Raw genomic sequence first — 16,424 nt, 5'->3', positions numbered from 1 at the left:
AAAACACAGTACTTGTTCAGACAGTTCCACTTTACTTTATAACAGCTTCATCCATGGTGATACTCTGAAAGAGTCCTTATCTTGTCTACTTCTACCATCATATTACCTGATCATCTCTTGACTTCCGGTTATTTCTTTTCCTTATCCCAGTAGGATAGGGAAATGTGTTTATCTCCCTTCTGAAGATGTAGACGTTGATGATTCATTTCTATTCAAGACTGTGTTGTTACAGGAGCAATATAATGGGAAGCTACAGCCTGGCAGCGAGGAAAAGCTGCATCTGTCACAGATCACCTGTGTGGAGGATGCTGAGGCTTGTCTTCTGGACACGTTCCAGTTTGGCCTCATTCAGCTTTTGCAGCCTTTTGAATGGGCTGCAGATTGGACTGGGACTCCTACGCTCATTGTTCCATATCTCGTCTGTGCTGTTTCTTGTAGGCTACAGTTGAGGAAGGTTTTGCCAAAACACGCAAGCTGAATCAGTCAACTTTCTGAACGATGCCCAAATCAATTATTTTTTTTCTGAGATAGATTGATTTTCATCGTCTTCTAGGCAAAACTGTAATTTTTGGTGGGAGAATTTTTAACTATGCATTAGTGTAATCCATTTGCCTATGCATTATTTTAATGCATTTGATGGAATAATGTTGTATCTATGTATGAACAGCCCTACCAGAACATGTAGCTTTTGTAGGTGGAGTGATTTATATGGGCATGTTTCCCCAGGGATTACAGGTGCCTGAGCATTGACAAGAAGCAAAGGAAATGGGGTCTTCTCAGTTACCGACCTTCTCTAAAAGAGAGAACCCAAGCATACCAAGTTGTGCCAGGGGAGGTTTAGATTGAATATTAGGGAAAATCTTTACACTGAAAGGGTTGTTAAGCATGGGAACAGGCTGCCCAGGGAAGTGGTTGAGGCACCATCCCTGGAGGTATGTAAAAGATGGATAGACATAGTGCTTAGAGATATGGTTTAGTGATGGTTTTTGTCAAGAATTGGGTTGATGGTTGGACTAGATGATCTGAAAGGTCCCTTCCAACCTAGGCGATTCTATGTTTCTGTGATTCTATGATACAGAGGACAAATGAAAGACAATGGTATAGTTCATGAGACTCCTCTTCTCTGTTGTTACAAGCAATTGGTGGGTTGTGTAGTTGAGAAGCCTTCCTCTGACCTTGCTTTGGAGGCTCTTGCATCAGGTTCAGAGGAAACCTGCTACGGACACGTGTTGTGCAGGTTTTGTCGCCGGGGCAGAGGACAGAGTAAGAGGAGTGTATGTTTTTTGTGCCTCTTTTGCTGTGGTAGACTGGCTATTTCAGACATGCTGCTGAAAAATGTGGTTTTCATGCATTAAACAAGATGATTTCATCAGCGGTTCTGGAGTAGCCTTTATGATGATGAAATTCTGTCACAGTTCGCTATAATAATCATGCCATAATTTAGAAATTCAGGAGTTAAGCTGAATACCTTAGCTGACGTACTGGTTGCAGGGAAGTGAGTGGAAAAAAATTAATTGCCTCAGACCCAAGATTTCAGAGTAAATGAGCAGAAGTATGTAAATGCAGAGAGGCACAATATCTCAGTATTGTTCCTGAAAAGAGCGGCTTCTACTAATAAAGCCAAAAGTGACAATAATGGCGATTAGAAGCCAAAAGAGACGTTAGCATCATTAGGAGCATGAGACCAGGAGCAGTCAGTGAGCGAGACCTGTAGTTGGTGTTTCTGAGCAGGCCAGGACAGATGCTGATTTAAATAGTTCCCTATTTAGAAACGATTGAATTAGGCAGTAATTTGACGGCATGCGGAACGTGATGGCATATTTTAGAAATACCGCTTGAATGTAGCACCATCTACTGGCTACGGGGTTTTTCGGTGGGGTTTTTTGGTTTTGTTTTTAAGAAAAATCATTTAAATCTCTGCAATATTTTAAGTGAGTTTAAAAGCAAATTTTCTAGCAGTTATTTTAAAGGAGAACAATGTCAGAATGTATTATTAATGACAGTCCAGGTCCCCACATTATTATTTCCACAGTTCCACATATAGTTTCACATATATTTATTAAGAGCTGCCAGTATTTCTTGTCTTTGTTTTTGTTTCCCGCTCACTGGAGGATTGAACATACTGGTTACAGCATGTAATTTTTGGAGCTAGATGTATCTTCCTGTGAAAAGCTAGTTACACATGCAGCTCAAAGGTTAGGAGAAATGATACAGAACAGGTTACCTCCCTTATTTATTAGAGCTAACTGGAACAGCTTATACAGGTGCTCCGATTTTTCACTAAAAACAACTGGAAAAATTGTAAGGGTAGTGCACTGGTTGTGGTTTTGATATTCTGTCTTTTTAGAATGTGCGCGAAAAGGTGGGAAGTGTTTCTTCTTTTTAATTTCCTTACATGCCCATTTTACCATTTATATTTTCTCTGCTGTAAGTGGTTGTAGCAAGAATGGAGTTACTTGGTTTATCAATAAAATATCCTTTATTGGCTAAACTGAGCTGTGGGTGGAAGTGAGTAAAATGACCCAACATTGCCATGCGATACCTTTATGCAAGAGAAAGAGCATAAACATCTTTAATGATTAGTAACACTTTCTAACCTCTGTGTTTGGTTTTGTATATGTACCCAGGTGTTATGTTTTATTGAGAATTTAAACTTTGGCTTTTACCATTTGGACAGGTAATGGAGTGGATATAGCCAGTTTGTCAAGTAGCTTAAGCTTTTGTACTCATTTGCTGTAGGGTTTGCGCTGATTCTTCTTCACGGGTTTACTTTTGGTAGATGGAAATGTTCACTCACTTTCTATTCTCAGCTATGATTATATATAATTAACTTTTGTAAAAAGAAAGAGCCTTTCACATGGGGCCCACTTTTTTGATGGTTTTTTGTTGTTTTTTTTTAAATCACAGCCAACACGGATACAAATGTAGGAAACTCAGTCCTTGCTAAGATCTGTGGTATCTTCTGTGATATGAGAATATCAGAAAATAGTTATTATACAACATTTTAAAGATCTTTTCAAGATTATGGGCAGAAGTCAATCTGCACTTGGGAGAATTTCTGCTGGCCTGCAGAGCAACTGTAGTGCAGCCGGGTAATAAATGGATGATGTACCTTCCAGCACTGTTTAGTATTTAAATAAATCATGCAAGAAAATTCAGTGAAGATACCTGTATTCTCTATAATGTGCTAAGAATCATCGTAAGATCTTCAGTTTGGCACAAGTTGTCCTTGATTCCATCAGAGTGGAAGCGTGGCAGCTCCTGCAGTATGCAACCCTTCTCCCCCCTTCCGAATCGCCAAACTCTTTTGGGCCTAATTTCAGATTACATGACGCGACATTAGAACAACTTTGTTACCCTGTGTACACAAGCCCTCTACACGCTTCTGCCTCTTGTTAAACGGAGCAATTTTCCTCAGTTGTTGCAATGTGCTTTCTAATTACAGTGAATTCTGTTTCATGGGTATGATGGACGATCTGGCAGCAAAACAGTTGCAACTAATCACATAATTACTGGGCAGTTTTGAAGTAGCTGGCTGTCTTTATGCACATACTAGTACTTTTTCTGCTTCATGTGCTTGCTGGAAAATAGCACAACTTAGCACTGAGCTTTTTTAACTACTATAGCAAAATTGTGGATGTGCTTTGGTTTGCACAGCTTGCATTTGGAAAAAGTAAAAGAAATCATTTCTGCCTTTAGAAACACTGAAAATAAATGGGAAATACTAAAAGTTATGATTAAAAAACCCACCTCCATTGAGCCTGAAATTGTAGAAAGGCATCTATATATTGATTCAGTTTTGTGAATGGAAGGTTGCACAAACTCATTAACCAAAGTACTGTTATCAGTGTTCCGCGCAGATGTTATCTCTCTCTTCAGCACACCACCTCTTAACTGACATGTGGAATGGTGGTTATTACAACATGAGATTACACAATATCGGTGTGTTTGCATTTTAAAAATGTTTTCAGAACCCTGCATATTCAAAGCATCATCCTGAGGCATCCGTTCCAATAGCTAGTCAGGTTTTGTTCATGGCAATCTTTGTGAGATGTGACAGAGGAACCGGTTCAAGTGGAGTAGGTTTTAAATAATACATCAGTTCCCAGCAGATGAGGCTATCAGCCACTTGGATGCTCGATTAAAAGAAACTATGGAAACACTGAAACTTAAAATGCAAGTGGGAAATGGAAAACATTTTTCAAATACACCAGTCAGACACCGGGAAATCCATCAGGTATCATTCTGGAATGACGCTGAGAACTCAGAATGCCAGCTTACTTTGCAAAATGGCTTAAGAGGACTATCAAAAGGTGAGGAGAAATCTAGGCACAGAGCTGCTAACAGCTATGATTTGGCAATCAGCGTCCCACAGTGGCAGTAAATGGCAGAATGAGCTCCATTTTCTTGCTGTTCAGAATTAGTGTATGTAAATTGAATATTGCTCAGGAGAACAGGAAGTCATGATGTTTATTTTCGTTTTTAAAAAACCAAACAAAACAGTAAACTTAAATGGCTTAGCTAAAGGGACATTTATATCTATTACCAGAGCTCAGTTAGTTGCGGCAGCGATTGAAATGTCTTTAACAGCTCTAGGGGAAGAAGATGGTCGTCCTCTGTAGGAAGGTTCAGAAAATCTGGAATTTTATTTGTTCAAAAACTATTTGGCAGCTGGGAGGCGCTAACAGTTCATTGGAGCAATAGGTAATGGAAAAAAACTCCTCTAAGGAGTCTCTTACAAATACTTTCTGATTTGATCATAGAATGGTTTAGGTTGGAAGGGACCTTAAACATCATCTAGTTCCAACCGTAGATGGATGGCATGACATACAGCAAATTTCTCCTCTTATTGGTTCCTATTTTAAGATTCAGCACGGTTAAAAAGATTGTCAGATTTCTCAGAGAAACTCAAGGACAAGATTTCCTCCTATTACTGAATGCTGTCTCAAAACAGGGGCATAAAAGAGTCTTACCGACACAGAAATCGTTCAGTAGTTGGGTTCTCAGCTGCGTGAGTGTAAGTAATGAAGTCAAAACAGAAGAGTCGGTATCCGGCTCCTGGCTACAAAGGCTGGTAGAGATAAACCAGAATTACTCCTGCATCTGGCTGACTGTTAGGAAGACATGAGGCCTTGCCCCTGTGGTTAGTAGCCAAGCCTTGGTTTAGGTTCCCCCTCCTTCCTCACTACCAGCTAGTCATTATAACAGATGGACGCAAATACGAGACAAAGAAGAAAAAAATAATTCTGCTTTTTCTTCTGCACACAGCCCAATAATATGTATGTAAACAGTGTTTAAAAAGAGCAGGTACCATTCACAAGTGGCGAAGCGCGGCCTTCTTTCCTAGAGACACTTAGCAGCTGTTACAGTCTTGCTCCCAAAAAGGAATCTCGTAGTCCCGTTGACTCCATCAATAAACTGCAGAATTTTGGGTTTGCATCATTCGTGAGCCCAGTGAAGAATCAGAGACTGTGGGGTTTGTGCACGAGGTAGCAAAAATTATAGAAATATACATAATGACTATAAGGTTGTTGTATTGAAGCTCACCAAACTTCATGACTCTAATATGAATCTTTTAAAATAATGCTTCTGGATATTGCTTTCGTTTAAATAAACTCTGCAACTGCCTTCAACTTTCTTGCTACTTTCCAGTCTCATACATCCATGCAGCATTGCAATTGAATTGATACGCTTCTTTTCTTCAACCACGATGCCTTTGTACCTTGGAGAAAAAAAAATGTAAAAAGAGCCTTTAATGACACAGCCCCTTTTTATGGTAAAGATTAAGAAACTATTTTAATGAATCTCTGCTTTCCTGATACGCAGAAACACAATATTAAGTTAAATTTGTGGCTATAGCTTGTTTATTTCTTTAAGAAAATGTGCCATTTTGGTCGGTGTATTTATACAGCACTGTCTGACTCATCAGCAACTTATTTTCTAGATTAAAAATATACTGATGCTTTGCATATATTCATGTAAACATTTAAATCAAAATTCTTTCCTTTTTTTAGATCACATTTTGGAAATCCATATTGCAAACATCATAGTCTTATTTTTATAGGATGTGTAGTTTTATATTGTGTAAAAGCATTTATTAGTTGTTTCAATTTCTTAAACACATTTGCCCCATCTGTAGCAAATGTGTCTGACCACAAATGGTATTGGCGTTGTGTATTGGACTTGAGAAAGCAGCAAAAAGATTTGAACTCTCGAGTAGTTTCAACTGGGAGAAACTGAGGCTGGGTGAAAGTCGAACCATTGCTGTCTTCCCTGTTTTTTACCCGTTTCTCACTAAAAATGCCTGCACGTCTAGCAATGACATTACAGGTTTATGTCAAAAGACACTATGTAGCAACGTACTAAAAGCAAAGGAAAGATGGGAAGAACAGAATAGGCTATTTTGGCTGCAGCAGGAGACCAAAGAACTAAATGGTTTTTAAAAGAAAAGACAGTACAGGTGTTAACGGTGGCATGAAATTAAAGATGAATATAAAGGATGAATGTAAATTTCAGCACGGGCAGGCAGCGCTAAAACCAGCTAGGCGATGTCCCAGCTCCACCAAAGGAATCCTGCTGGCACCAGAAAAGCCTCTAAATATGTTGAAGAGAAAAGAAGAGAAACACCTCAGATGACGCAAGAATACTTTCTACTTCAGACATCCCAAAAAAAGGTTAGCTGTAATGAAATGTTTAATTAAATTCCTTCAGTGACTGACTGTCAGCATTGAAGCAAAGGAATACAACAGAAGACTACGTGACAAAACAGAGAAACGGTCATCACTCACTATAATGCAAAACGTAAAGCTATTCCCAAAAGTTACGCTTAGGGATAAGGAACAGGGATGAACTGAGTGACAGTTAGTTGAAAAAGATCATGGCTTGTGTCAATGCAAGCTCAGAAAGTCAGCAGTGGGATACTCTTTCCCAAAATGGGGCCAGATGCTGGAAAAGAGAATAGTGGTTGTTGTGAAGAGGATCGTTATCAATTCCTGCTGCAGCCACTTAGGGAATGACAAGAGGTAATTGGCTTAATTTGAAACAAAGGAAATTTACTTTAGGTGTTGAGAACAATTCTGTATTAGAGCCTATAAATTGCTGGAATTGCTCTTAGGAATTTTATGAATTTTTCACTCGCTGGAGACTGAAAGGAAGAAATTAGACACACAGTTGATGTATCTTGTGCTGCTTCATTGGACAAGGGTGGACTAGATAATGACTCCCAAATCACTATGTTTACCTGTACCTGAATTTTCTTCCCACAGAGGGCTCCAGTATAACCAGGACGACAGGAGCATACGTTAGGCAATACGCACTTGCCTCCAAACAGACACTTCTGGCTGCACACAGCTGAAATAAGAGAAACGTATGTGGCTTTATTCACTACAACAACTTGGTGAAGGAAAAGTGGCTACTGTCTCTATATACTTATTCTGCCTGCTTACAGGAGCTGAGAACTTGCAAGATATTTTCACAAGGAAACACCCCCCAGTCTAAGGAGACTTCACAGTCGTGCGGAGCCAACAATGTTCTTATGCCCAACCCACCCCCCTCGTGCTTTGATGCAGATTTATTGTGGGAATACGCTGAGGGCATGAATGAAACTGAGACAGGGACATGGGTAAAGTGGTTTTTAATGCATCCTACAGGGGTAGGCATTAGGGGTAACAGCATTACAGGGCTGTCAGAGCAGCATACAGTGTTAGAACAAGCCACTGCATACTGCCATGGTCCCAGACTACTGTCACATTCTTCTGGAGGGCTTCAGAAGGGGCAGAGGAATCTCTACTGTTCATCCTGCCTTTGACACAGATTTGGGTTAAAATACAACCAAGGCAAAGGACTTCTAGGCACTGCGTGTTGCTGAAGCACTCTTAACTGTGCTGAGGCAAGAGGCTTCAGGTGATGTCATTCTTACGTGTTTGACACTGGATTCCTTCCCACTGCGGAGGACAATGACACGTACTCGGTCCAATACACTCCCCACCGTTCTTACATTCCTGAAGACAGATTGCTGCACAGACATCATCACAAAGCTTGGTTATAACTCAAGTGATTACTGTTACTTATTATTTACATGCCCACGAGAGGTTGAGTGCTTTCCCTACACAAGAGTCACATCATATTCACTGAAAATCCATCTAGGATCATCAGGATATGAAGGAAGGGAAGAGAGGCAACTAGAAATAAAAAGCCCTACAGCCAAAGCACACATTGAGATGTTCTGATGCATCACAGATTGCTACAAAAGCCTGAAATACTGAATTAAGTCAGCGCCACTACGTATCTTTGATTTTTTTCCAAATTGACCTTTCTAAAGCCCACACCTTAGTGAGAGATCTTTTGTCTAACACGCAATTAAACACACGGTGAAACAACTCATGAACATTTGATCCAAAAGTTATTTTCTATGACCCATTTTTCTGCACATTCATCCCTGCTTATTAAGCCACAACCTAACCCACTATTATTTCTCATTGGTTAACTGACTAGTTGATAATCAAATCTCTCTTCCATGGTGTCCAGGAATATCTCACCCCTGTCAATATGGGTAATACTTTTTTCAATAAAACTTTCCAATAATGACAGAGAGTCATACAGGGAAAATTGTTTTTCCGCCATGCCATTAGAGACCTCATTGGCCATATCAATATCTGAGCCTCGGGTGGGTACTATCACAGACACTAACACTTTATCTATTGGATTTCTACCACCCATCCTCACGCTGCTTTTCATGCACACTGTGCTTTTATCCACGCTGCCACGCTTTATTTATGCGCCATCAATATCTCCATTATGATACAGTGCGACCCACGCCTCTGCTGCCATCACAGTCCTATTTCTACCTGTCCTAAAGAGCTTGTGCCCATTGCATCCTCTATTCCAATCATTTCCCACCATGTTTCCACAGTTTTCCAATCTTTCGCTGTACTACTACTTCTATTATATCTGCTTTTATATCCTACAGCATAAATTGAAATTCTTTCACTTTATTGACTCAGCTCTTTGCAGAAATACATGTTTCTTATTTTGACAAGAATTAAGAAAGAAACAAATATTACTTGCTATACAAGAATTTAAGAGATATTTTGGTCTCGTGATTTAGCCTAGAAACTGCATGGTATTTGTTCTCCATCCTCAGTTTTGCTACCAAGTTATAGACCATTATTTTTTCAATGTGTGCATATTCTTGAATTCTTTGGTGCTAATTTCATACTACTTGTGTGAACAGGGTTGTCCTTTAGTCATATATTACTTTTAAGGTATGGTTCTCCTGTTAACTACAAGATACTTACGAGTGTTACATCTTTTTCCTCTCCATCCTGAAGGACAAGAGCAAACATTTGGCCCTACGCACCTTCCTCCATTCATGCACCTTGGCTCACAGACACCTTAAAAATCAAAACCACCTGCTGTTTAGTATATTTAACTGATTACAGAATAATTTATTGGTTACTTTTGGATCGTAGAAGGCTTTTAACACTGGCTTACTTTTTTCACATCTTCTGCCTGTGTACCCATCAGGACAAGTACAGACATTATTTCTCATGCAATGACCACCATTCTTACAAGGCGGGCTGCAGACAGCTAAAAGACACAAACAGGAGGAAAAGGCTGTAGTTTGCATTTTGTTTGACTTAGCAATATACTTCTAGGAAACAGGAGTGCAATGCTAAAATTCTGATAGCTTATAGAGAAGTTCAGCACTGTCTCATAGAAATCATATTAACGTGGATTGGTGTTTACATCAATAGTAAAGACAAAATCAGATGGAACAGGGTCAAGGTTGGCAACTGTATTTGTACACAAGTAACCAGACTATATAACATACAATGGAACTGGGTTGAACACTTTTCAAAAGTTGAGCGGAAGACAAGGCAAATTTTGAGTCTCCGTTCTCCTTGGACATTCACTGAAGGAGCCATAAAATCTAAAAAATAATGTAATCTCTGTTTTGCACCACTTCTTAGGGACGTGACTTGATTGTCTTAAGACAACAATGTTTTCTCACAGATTTGCTCATAATGTCAGCTAAGAGAGGAGGGGGAAAGAAAGAAATTACCATTCTGACAGTGGGCACCAAAGAATCCACGTGGACAGAGGCAAACATCTGGCTTAGTACAGGAACCGCCATTGAGACACACAGGGTCACACATCGCTGCAGAAACAGGGTCAGGAAGAGTGGGAAGCATGATAGCCAAACAAAGTCTATAAAATATGTACTCCTGTTGCAAGGACAGGAATTAAAACACCAAAGATAACTGCAGGTAGTACCATTCATATAAAATCTTTACCCAAAATTTTAGGATCAGTATTAGAATCATAGAATCAGAGAATGTGTTGGGTTGGAAGGGACCTTTAAAGGCCATCTAAGTCCAACCCCCTGCAGTACGCAGGGACATCTTCAACTAGATCAGGTTGCTCAGAGCCTCATCCAGCCTGGCCTTGAATGTCTCCAAGGATGGGCCCTCCACCACCTCTCTGGGCAACCTGTTCCAGTGTCTCACCACCCTCATGGTAAAGAACTTACAGAGGCTGCTGCCAGCAGCAGAACTAACACGCAGAGACAAGAGGGCGTACAGGGGCTCCGCAGCAGTCAGCAGCCGCCCATTGCTGCTGTCTGAGCTACCCGGTTCCACACTTCAAACTATGGGAGGTCCTACAGACACTCTCCCAGGAACATGGAAGTTGCAGGAGTGTTACCTGTACTGCACGTAGGTCCGTACCACCCAGGTTTACACTGGCAGATGTCTGGAGTAAGACATTCGCCACCATTTTCACAGTGTCTGTTGCAAACCACTACCATCCAAGAAGGTGGGCAAAAACAGAGGAAAAGGGGGAAGGAGAGAGAGGAGGAGATATGTTACAAATTATGCTTGATTCGTTTTTCAATTCTTTCCCAATTATTAGCACTGGAAATAACATACAATTCCACTAGTAGAAGAGGAATTGCTGAACAGCTTAATCCAGTCTCAAAGCCATAAAAAACTAGCACCAGAGTATAAAGGTAAATAAAATGTATTTCCATTAATTATCCATGGTCTGGTTATATTCAGTGTTAAAAATCTAGAAAAATTCAAATAAATTCTAAAAAAAATTGGGAAGTTCAATACTAAGAGACAAATCCATCATGTTACATCATGGATTTGATGGACTCCAAGAAAGTCCACTCAAGTGTCCTCCATCACTTCAGCAAGTGCAGCTGTGTGCAGAGTGACACGAGACTAACAAGCAAAGACATTAAAATATCATGGCTGTGGAAATTGTGAATCACTTCTTCAGGACAACAGCTCATTCTCCTTAGTATTGCTTAACAAAGAGCAGCATTATTTTAATTGAATCAAAACTAGAATAAGAAAAACTGAGAATAAAGAGTCCTGGGATTTGAGGAGGAGATGAACAAAGGACTTGCTCAATTCAGGGGCAATAATGCAGTGGCACATTCAGGTGAACGATATATAAACAGCATGTCTAAATTTGGACTCTCTGGATGATAAAAATTACCAGTATGAAATCTACACAAAATTTGGAGTTGCCAAATTGCAGCATGTAGAATTTGATATATAAAAGACAATTTAAGTGAGACTAACTAATTCCAATTTTTCAGCTACAATCACAGCAAATTTTCCAATTCCCATGCCAGGTTAAAAAAAAAGTCCTCATAGTGTGGTTCTGAATTCAGTTTCCCAGTTTTTCTAACTTGACATTCACTGACACCGACTTCTGAATGTATCCCAGCCTCGAACAAATTTAAGATGATAGAAGTTAAAAAGCTGTAAGGACATATTAGACAACTATGTTTGTTCTGAAGGTAGTATCACATGTGCAACATGCACAATGTTTCCACATTTGTAAATCATAAATAATAAACTACTTGCAATTTTTATAGTAAATTATGTTTTCAAAGTTTACATGCAAATACTATCTAACTAACGTTCGAAAAGCCCAAGTATGGGAGCCTTCAAAGAGGCACAGGTATTAAGTCATTTGCTAACATTAGACAGAGTCCATCAAAAATTTAAACCATAATTTTCTTTCTTGCTCCTGAAGAAGAGGAGGAATGTTCTGTACTCTTCCCTCATGCTTTTTTGCTTACTTGTATCACATCTTGGTCCCACAAAACCATATGGGCAGGTGCAGAGATTTCTGGCCAAGCACGTGCCTCCGTTTTGACAGGGTGGTTTACAATGTGCTGCAGATATAGAATTATGTTGTTCAAGGAATCACCTCTAAAAAGACGCATGGATTAGTTATGGTTTAGAAAAAGGGAAGTGTTAATAATTGACAGCGAGCAAAGAACTGGAAATAAAATAAGGAGATGTATGCAATGCCTTTTGACAAGAATAAGTAACAAAACTTAATTCCAACAGAGTACACAGAGTCCCAACGGTGGTGGTCACCTTGAAGAAATCTGAGACAATTTCCAGACAGGACTTCCCACTCTTCAGGAGTGTTTAGTTTAGAGGCATCTACATGCACTGGTGAACTCCCCTACTTACTGTGAAAGCTAAATTTAGTAACATCTAATTACAATTAACATTTACAATGTATATAAAAAAAAGTGGGGTATCTACCAACATGTTACTCAATGAGAACATAGAGTTCTGTTAAAGTAAAAGTAAAATGACACCTCTTTGCTGTCAGAATGAAGAGTCATGGAAGTTATTTATAGAATCCTTTGGGTATTCATGGATTCAAAGGCAAAAAATATTCTACTTACCTTCCTCACAAGCAGAGCCACTGTATCCTGGCAGACATTCACAGACATTGGGCTTAATGCATTTGCCATGGTTTTTGCAATCAGGTTTGCATAGAGCTGTGTGAAAAGTCAACAGTGATCTTCAGATGATTAATTTGTGGAAATTAGTTACCACAGGTCAAATCAAAATGCCATACTCACCAGCCTGACAGTTATAACCAGCATAACCAGGCTTGCATTTGCAAATATTGGGTGCCACACACTCCATATTTTTGCCACATGTTTGTCTACACCTTGCTGAAAGGCAATGAAGAAAATAAGGAAAGGAATAAGGAAAATGAAAGTGTCGTTTCAGCACGACTGTATCTTGCCTAACATAACGAACAGATCACACAGAATTCATTAGGTCCCTGCCCATAAAGGGGGAGCCTGAGACATATCAGAAAAAATATTTTTAAGTGCACCCATTCAACTAAAAGCCAGTAGGCTATGCCAACACTAATAATGAAAATGAGAAAATTCAATACTCTATGCATTTCATCAATCACACAGTAACAATGTAATTTCAAGTTATAAAGACGTCACAAGATTCTTTTCTGCAAAGCTGTTAGTGCAGTTATTTGTAATACCTCTGCAAGTGAAGCCATCTCCATAATAACCATAAGGACAACGACCACACTTGACGCTTCCATCCTGACTTGGCTCACACGATACTCCAGGAAAACAGGGTAAATCGGTACAGGTTGCTGCTTTAGGAATCACTAGTTCACTCAATTCTTCAGGAAGCATTTTGGGTGGGACAGTGACTTCCACAAGGACAAAAGGTAAAGGACTCGCTTTATGTTTGGCTAATAGGTGCTGAACTCTGTGAGCATTTCCACCTTTCAAAACTTTGCTCGGCAAGGAAAGCCGTTTGCCTATATTTGTTCTGCTGCTGGGAGAAGTCTTCCTGCTGGTCTCAAAATAGCTGTAGGCTTCAACTTGTGCCCTTGTTTTCTTCTCAGGTGATAGAGCCTGGCTCCGTGAAGATGCAGTCATCACAGCATGTACTGAAGAACTCTTTTCCATGTTAGCAAGGCGACCACTGATGGTGCTGAGAGCATGAGCAGTGTTTCCAAAAACAGCAGGTTGTACAGAAGCACTTCTCTGAGAATTAAGTGACTTCCAAGTGGTGATTGTTTTTACTGTGGAGACTGGTGGAGTGCTGCTACTGACCATTTCTGTCGAAATAAATCTCTCGGGGACATCTGTAAAACTGGGAATATAGCTTGAGATGCTTAAAACCTTCTCAAAGGATGACTGTTGAAAACCTACAGCATGTTAGAAAGAAAGAAGGGGAAAAAGTACGGGAATATTATGAAACTTTTTCTTTTTTTTTTTTCCTTCTGAGGGTGGGGAACACCTTCTGAACAGAAAAATGTACAGCCCATTCATTCTGTGCTTCAGGACGCCTCTCCATGTGCTGCATCGCAACATATGTATACAGTAGAACCTAACTCCTAACTGACAGAATTGGAGAAGATCAAGTGTTCTGGCTGCATCCTTTCCCCACCCTCACCATGGCCTTTTCTTGGCTGGAAGATGAGGAAAAAGCGCCATATATATGAGACAGAAAGCAGAGATTTTCCCATGCCAGGTCAATAAACAGCTTTACTGTCAGAGCAAATTACCAGCTCCGTACACTGCTTCCACCTAGGTAACTGAAACAGTGTTTAAGGAAAAGATACTGCTTATGGTTCACCAGTGTGTCTAAGCGCTAGTATTAAGCCTCGAGTCTAGAAGCAGATATTTAATCACAAGTACGTATATGCTGATACTTACTGATGAACCACAGACAGTATTTTAGGTGAATAATCCACCGCCTTGGAGCAAAAGTATTACCATGCTTTACTCTCCAAACTTTTTTATCAACTTCCTTAAAGTTTCTGGATGGGTTTTATTAGTGGGATGTTTCATGTGTTTTATAAACGGTGGAGACTGACTCAGCCTCCTCGTTGGAAGGAGTGCAAAGTGAATGAAAAGTTCTTTACATTCTGCCCAGAAAAAGTAGGTGGTCTGGTGGGTCGTGGAAAGGAGTGTGGCATTGTAAGCCCAGAATGGCGGAATGCCGTGTATGGGCTTTTAGCATTACGGGGCAGAATGAAACTGGAGGAGCTTATCCAACTAACTTAAGCTCTGTCCCTAGCCCCATTTAGAACAATACTAGAAAATGGTCTACAAAAGGTTAAACCTTAATGAGTCTTATTACAGAGTGCTGTCTCCCACTGAGGAAAAGCAAACCATTTTGGAGCCGATGAAGAATTATCCAGCACTGGCAGTGGAGGGAAAGAGTTTTCTCCTCCCCCACTAACAATTCAGAGACAAAGGGAAAAGACACACAAAAATTTCTTGCAAAGAAAGCCCTGGCAGGCACAGAGCTGGAAATGCCGGCAACAGCATTTATGGAGTTTTGGAATTAAGACGTTCACTTGCCATATTCTTCACCTTTCCTTTGAGTTAAAGTAGGAAAATGGCATTCAACATAATGCCATAAACTTTTGCTTATCTCATATAACAGATGTCCCTATCCCCATGTTACCTATTTTATGTCAGTGGTTAGTCACAAAAACAAAAGGCAACGGTGAGAATGTCATACATCACACTGTCAATAAAATGACTTGACTGACCTAAGGGATTTGTTGATATTGACATTTCAGTCTCATTTTTCAGACCATACTACAATGCCAGTAATGAATTAAATTGAGTCAAACTGAAAAATTAAAGTGAATAACATAAAACTGACTAGAACCTTTATTTGCCAGCTATATTCTTATCAGTATGTGAATCAGAAATTCCATTTTCTTCATGAAAAAATCACCTTTATTCCCTCCAATTTCTCCTGTGGAATCCTTTCTTTCAACATTAGTGTCTTCAAAGCTTTCTAAAAACAAAAGATATGAAGGCACATTAGCAGTTACTTTTGTTTCAACTGCAAATAAATTATGGAGTTAAAGTTTTAGTACATAAAAATCAAAAATCAGAAAGCAGATAAAGAGCAAAAACTGTTTCTTAATAGTTTTCAATAGCATATTTTAAAAATACGAGTTATTCAGTAATTGCATCGTAAATAAATGTTTGGGCACCTTATTTGGCAAGTGCCTTGACTTGGGTAAACAGTTCTATGTTAAGAAATCTAATACAATAATAGCTCATATTATGAAAATAATGCCGAAAAAACCACCATTTCATTGTATTCTACTTTTATATAAAAGAATTGTAGTATTTTTTGTATCTATTTTTTCTAGTCACCTAAAAAGTGTTTTACAACTATGTGACCCAGTGCAGTCTGATGTTGTCATCAACTGAGATTCTCTCCCAGACGTCAACAGTCAGAAAGAGTCCTGTTTTGCTGACTACTGAAAAAAGTTCAGAGTTACTGTTAGAAACACGAAGCACAACCAAAGATATTTTATCTGAATGGCAATAAGATAATAGCATTCTTCTGAAAACCAAATAATTTTACCATAACATGATTTCCCATCTCCTTGCAGATTATTTGGGCATGAGCCGCAATAGTAAGAACCAAAAGTATTGAAGCAAAGTACTCCAGGGAAGCAAGGACTGGATACACATTCATCGACATCATCTTGGCAATTTTTACCTGCATCGAAATACAGATTATTAATTTTATAATACTGTGTCGCTAGACTTTGACAGTGTGTTTATAAAAGGTAAAGGCAGAATG

General features: G+C 39.4%; 1 protein-coding gene across 1 annotated transcript in view; it reads right to left on the bottom strand.

Moving 5' to 3' along the window:
- Positions 1-5,701: 5,701 nt before the first annotated feature.
- Positions 5,702-16,424, bottom strand: part of VWDE (von Willebrand factor D and EGF domains) — a 35,165-nt gene continuing 24,442 nt past the window's right edge. The window contains exons 18-30 of the mRNA XM_054192217.1: positions 16,203-16,340; positions 15,558-15,620; positions 13,330-14,010; positions 12,902-12,997; positions 12,722-12,817; positions 12,098-12,193; positions 10,705-10,800; positions 10,064-10,159; positions 9,493-9,588; positions 9,297-9,392; positions 7,919-8,014; positions 7,247-7,350; positions 5,702-5,722 (exon numbers count right to left, since the gene is read on the bottom strand). Coding sequence (XP_054048192.1) covers positions 5,702-5,722; positions 7,247-7,350; positions 7,919-8,014; positions 9,297-9,392; positions 9,493-9,588; positions 10,064-10,159; positions 10,705-10,800; positions 12,098-12,193; positions 12,722-12,817; positions 12,902-12,997; positions 13,330-14,010; positions 15,558-15,620; positions 16,203-16,340 — 1,775 coding nt within the window. The remainder of the gene's footprint in view (positions 5,723-7,246; positions 7,351-7,918; positions 8,015-9,296; positions 9,393-9,492; positions 9,589-10,063; positions 10,160-10,704; positions 10,801-12,097; positions 12,194-12,721; positions 12,818-12,901; positions 12,998-13,329; positions 14,011-15,557; positions 15,621-16,202; positions 16,341-16,424) is intronic.

The sequence above is a fragment of the Rissa tridactyla genome, chromosome 2, assembly GCF_028500815.1.
Source record: "Rissa tridactyla isolate bRisTri1 chromosome 2, bRisTri1.patW.cur.20221130, whole genome shotgun sequence".
Lineage (NCBI taxonomy): Eukaryota > Metazoa > Chordata > Aves > Charadriiformes > Laridae > Rissa > Rissa tridactyla.
The sequence above is the reverse complement of the archived record's forward strand: the minus strand, read 5'-3'. Positions and strand labels throughout refer to the sequence as shown.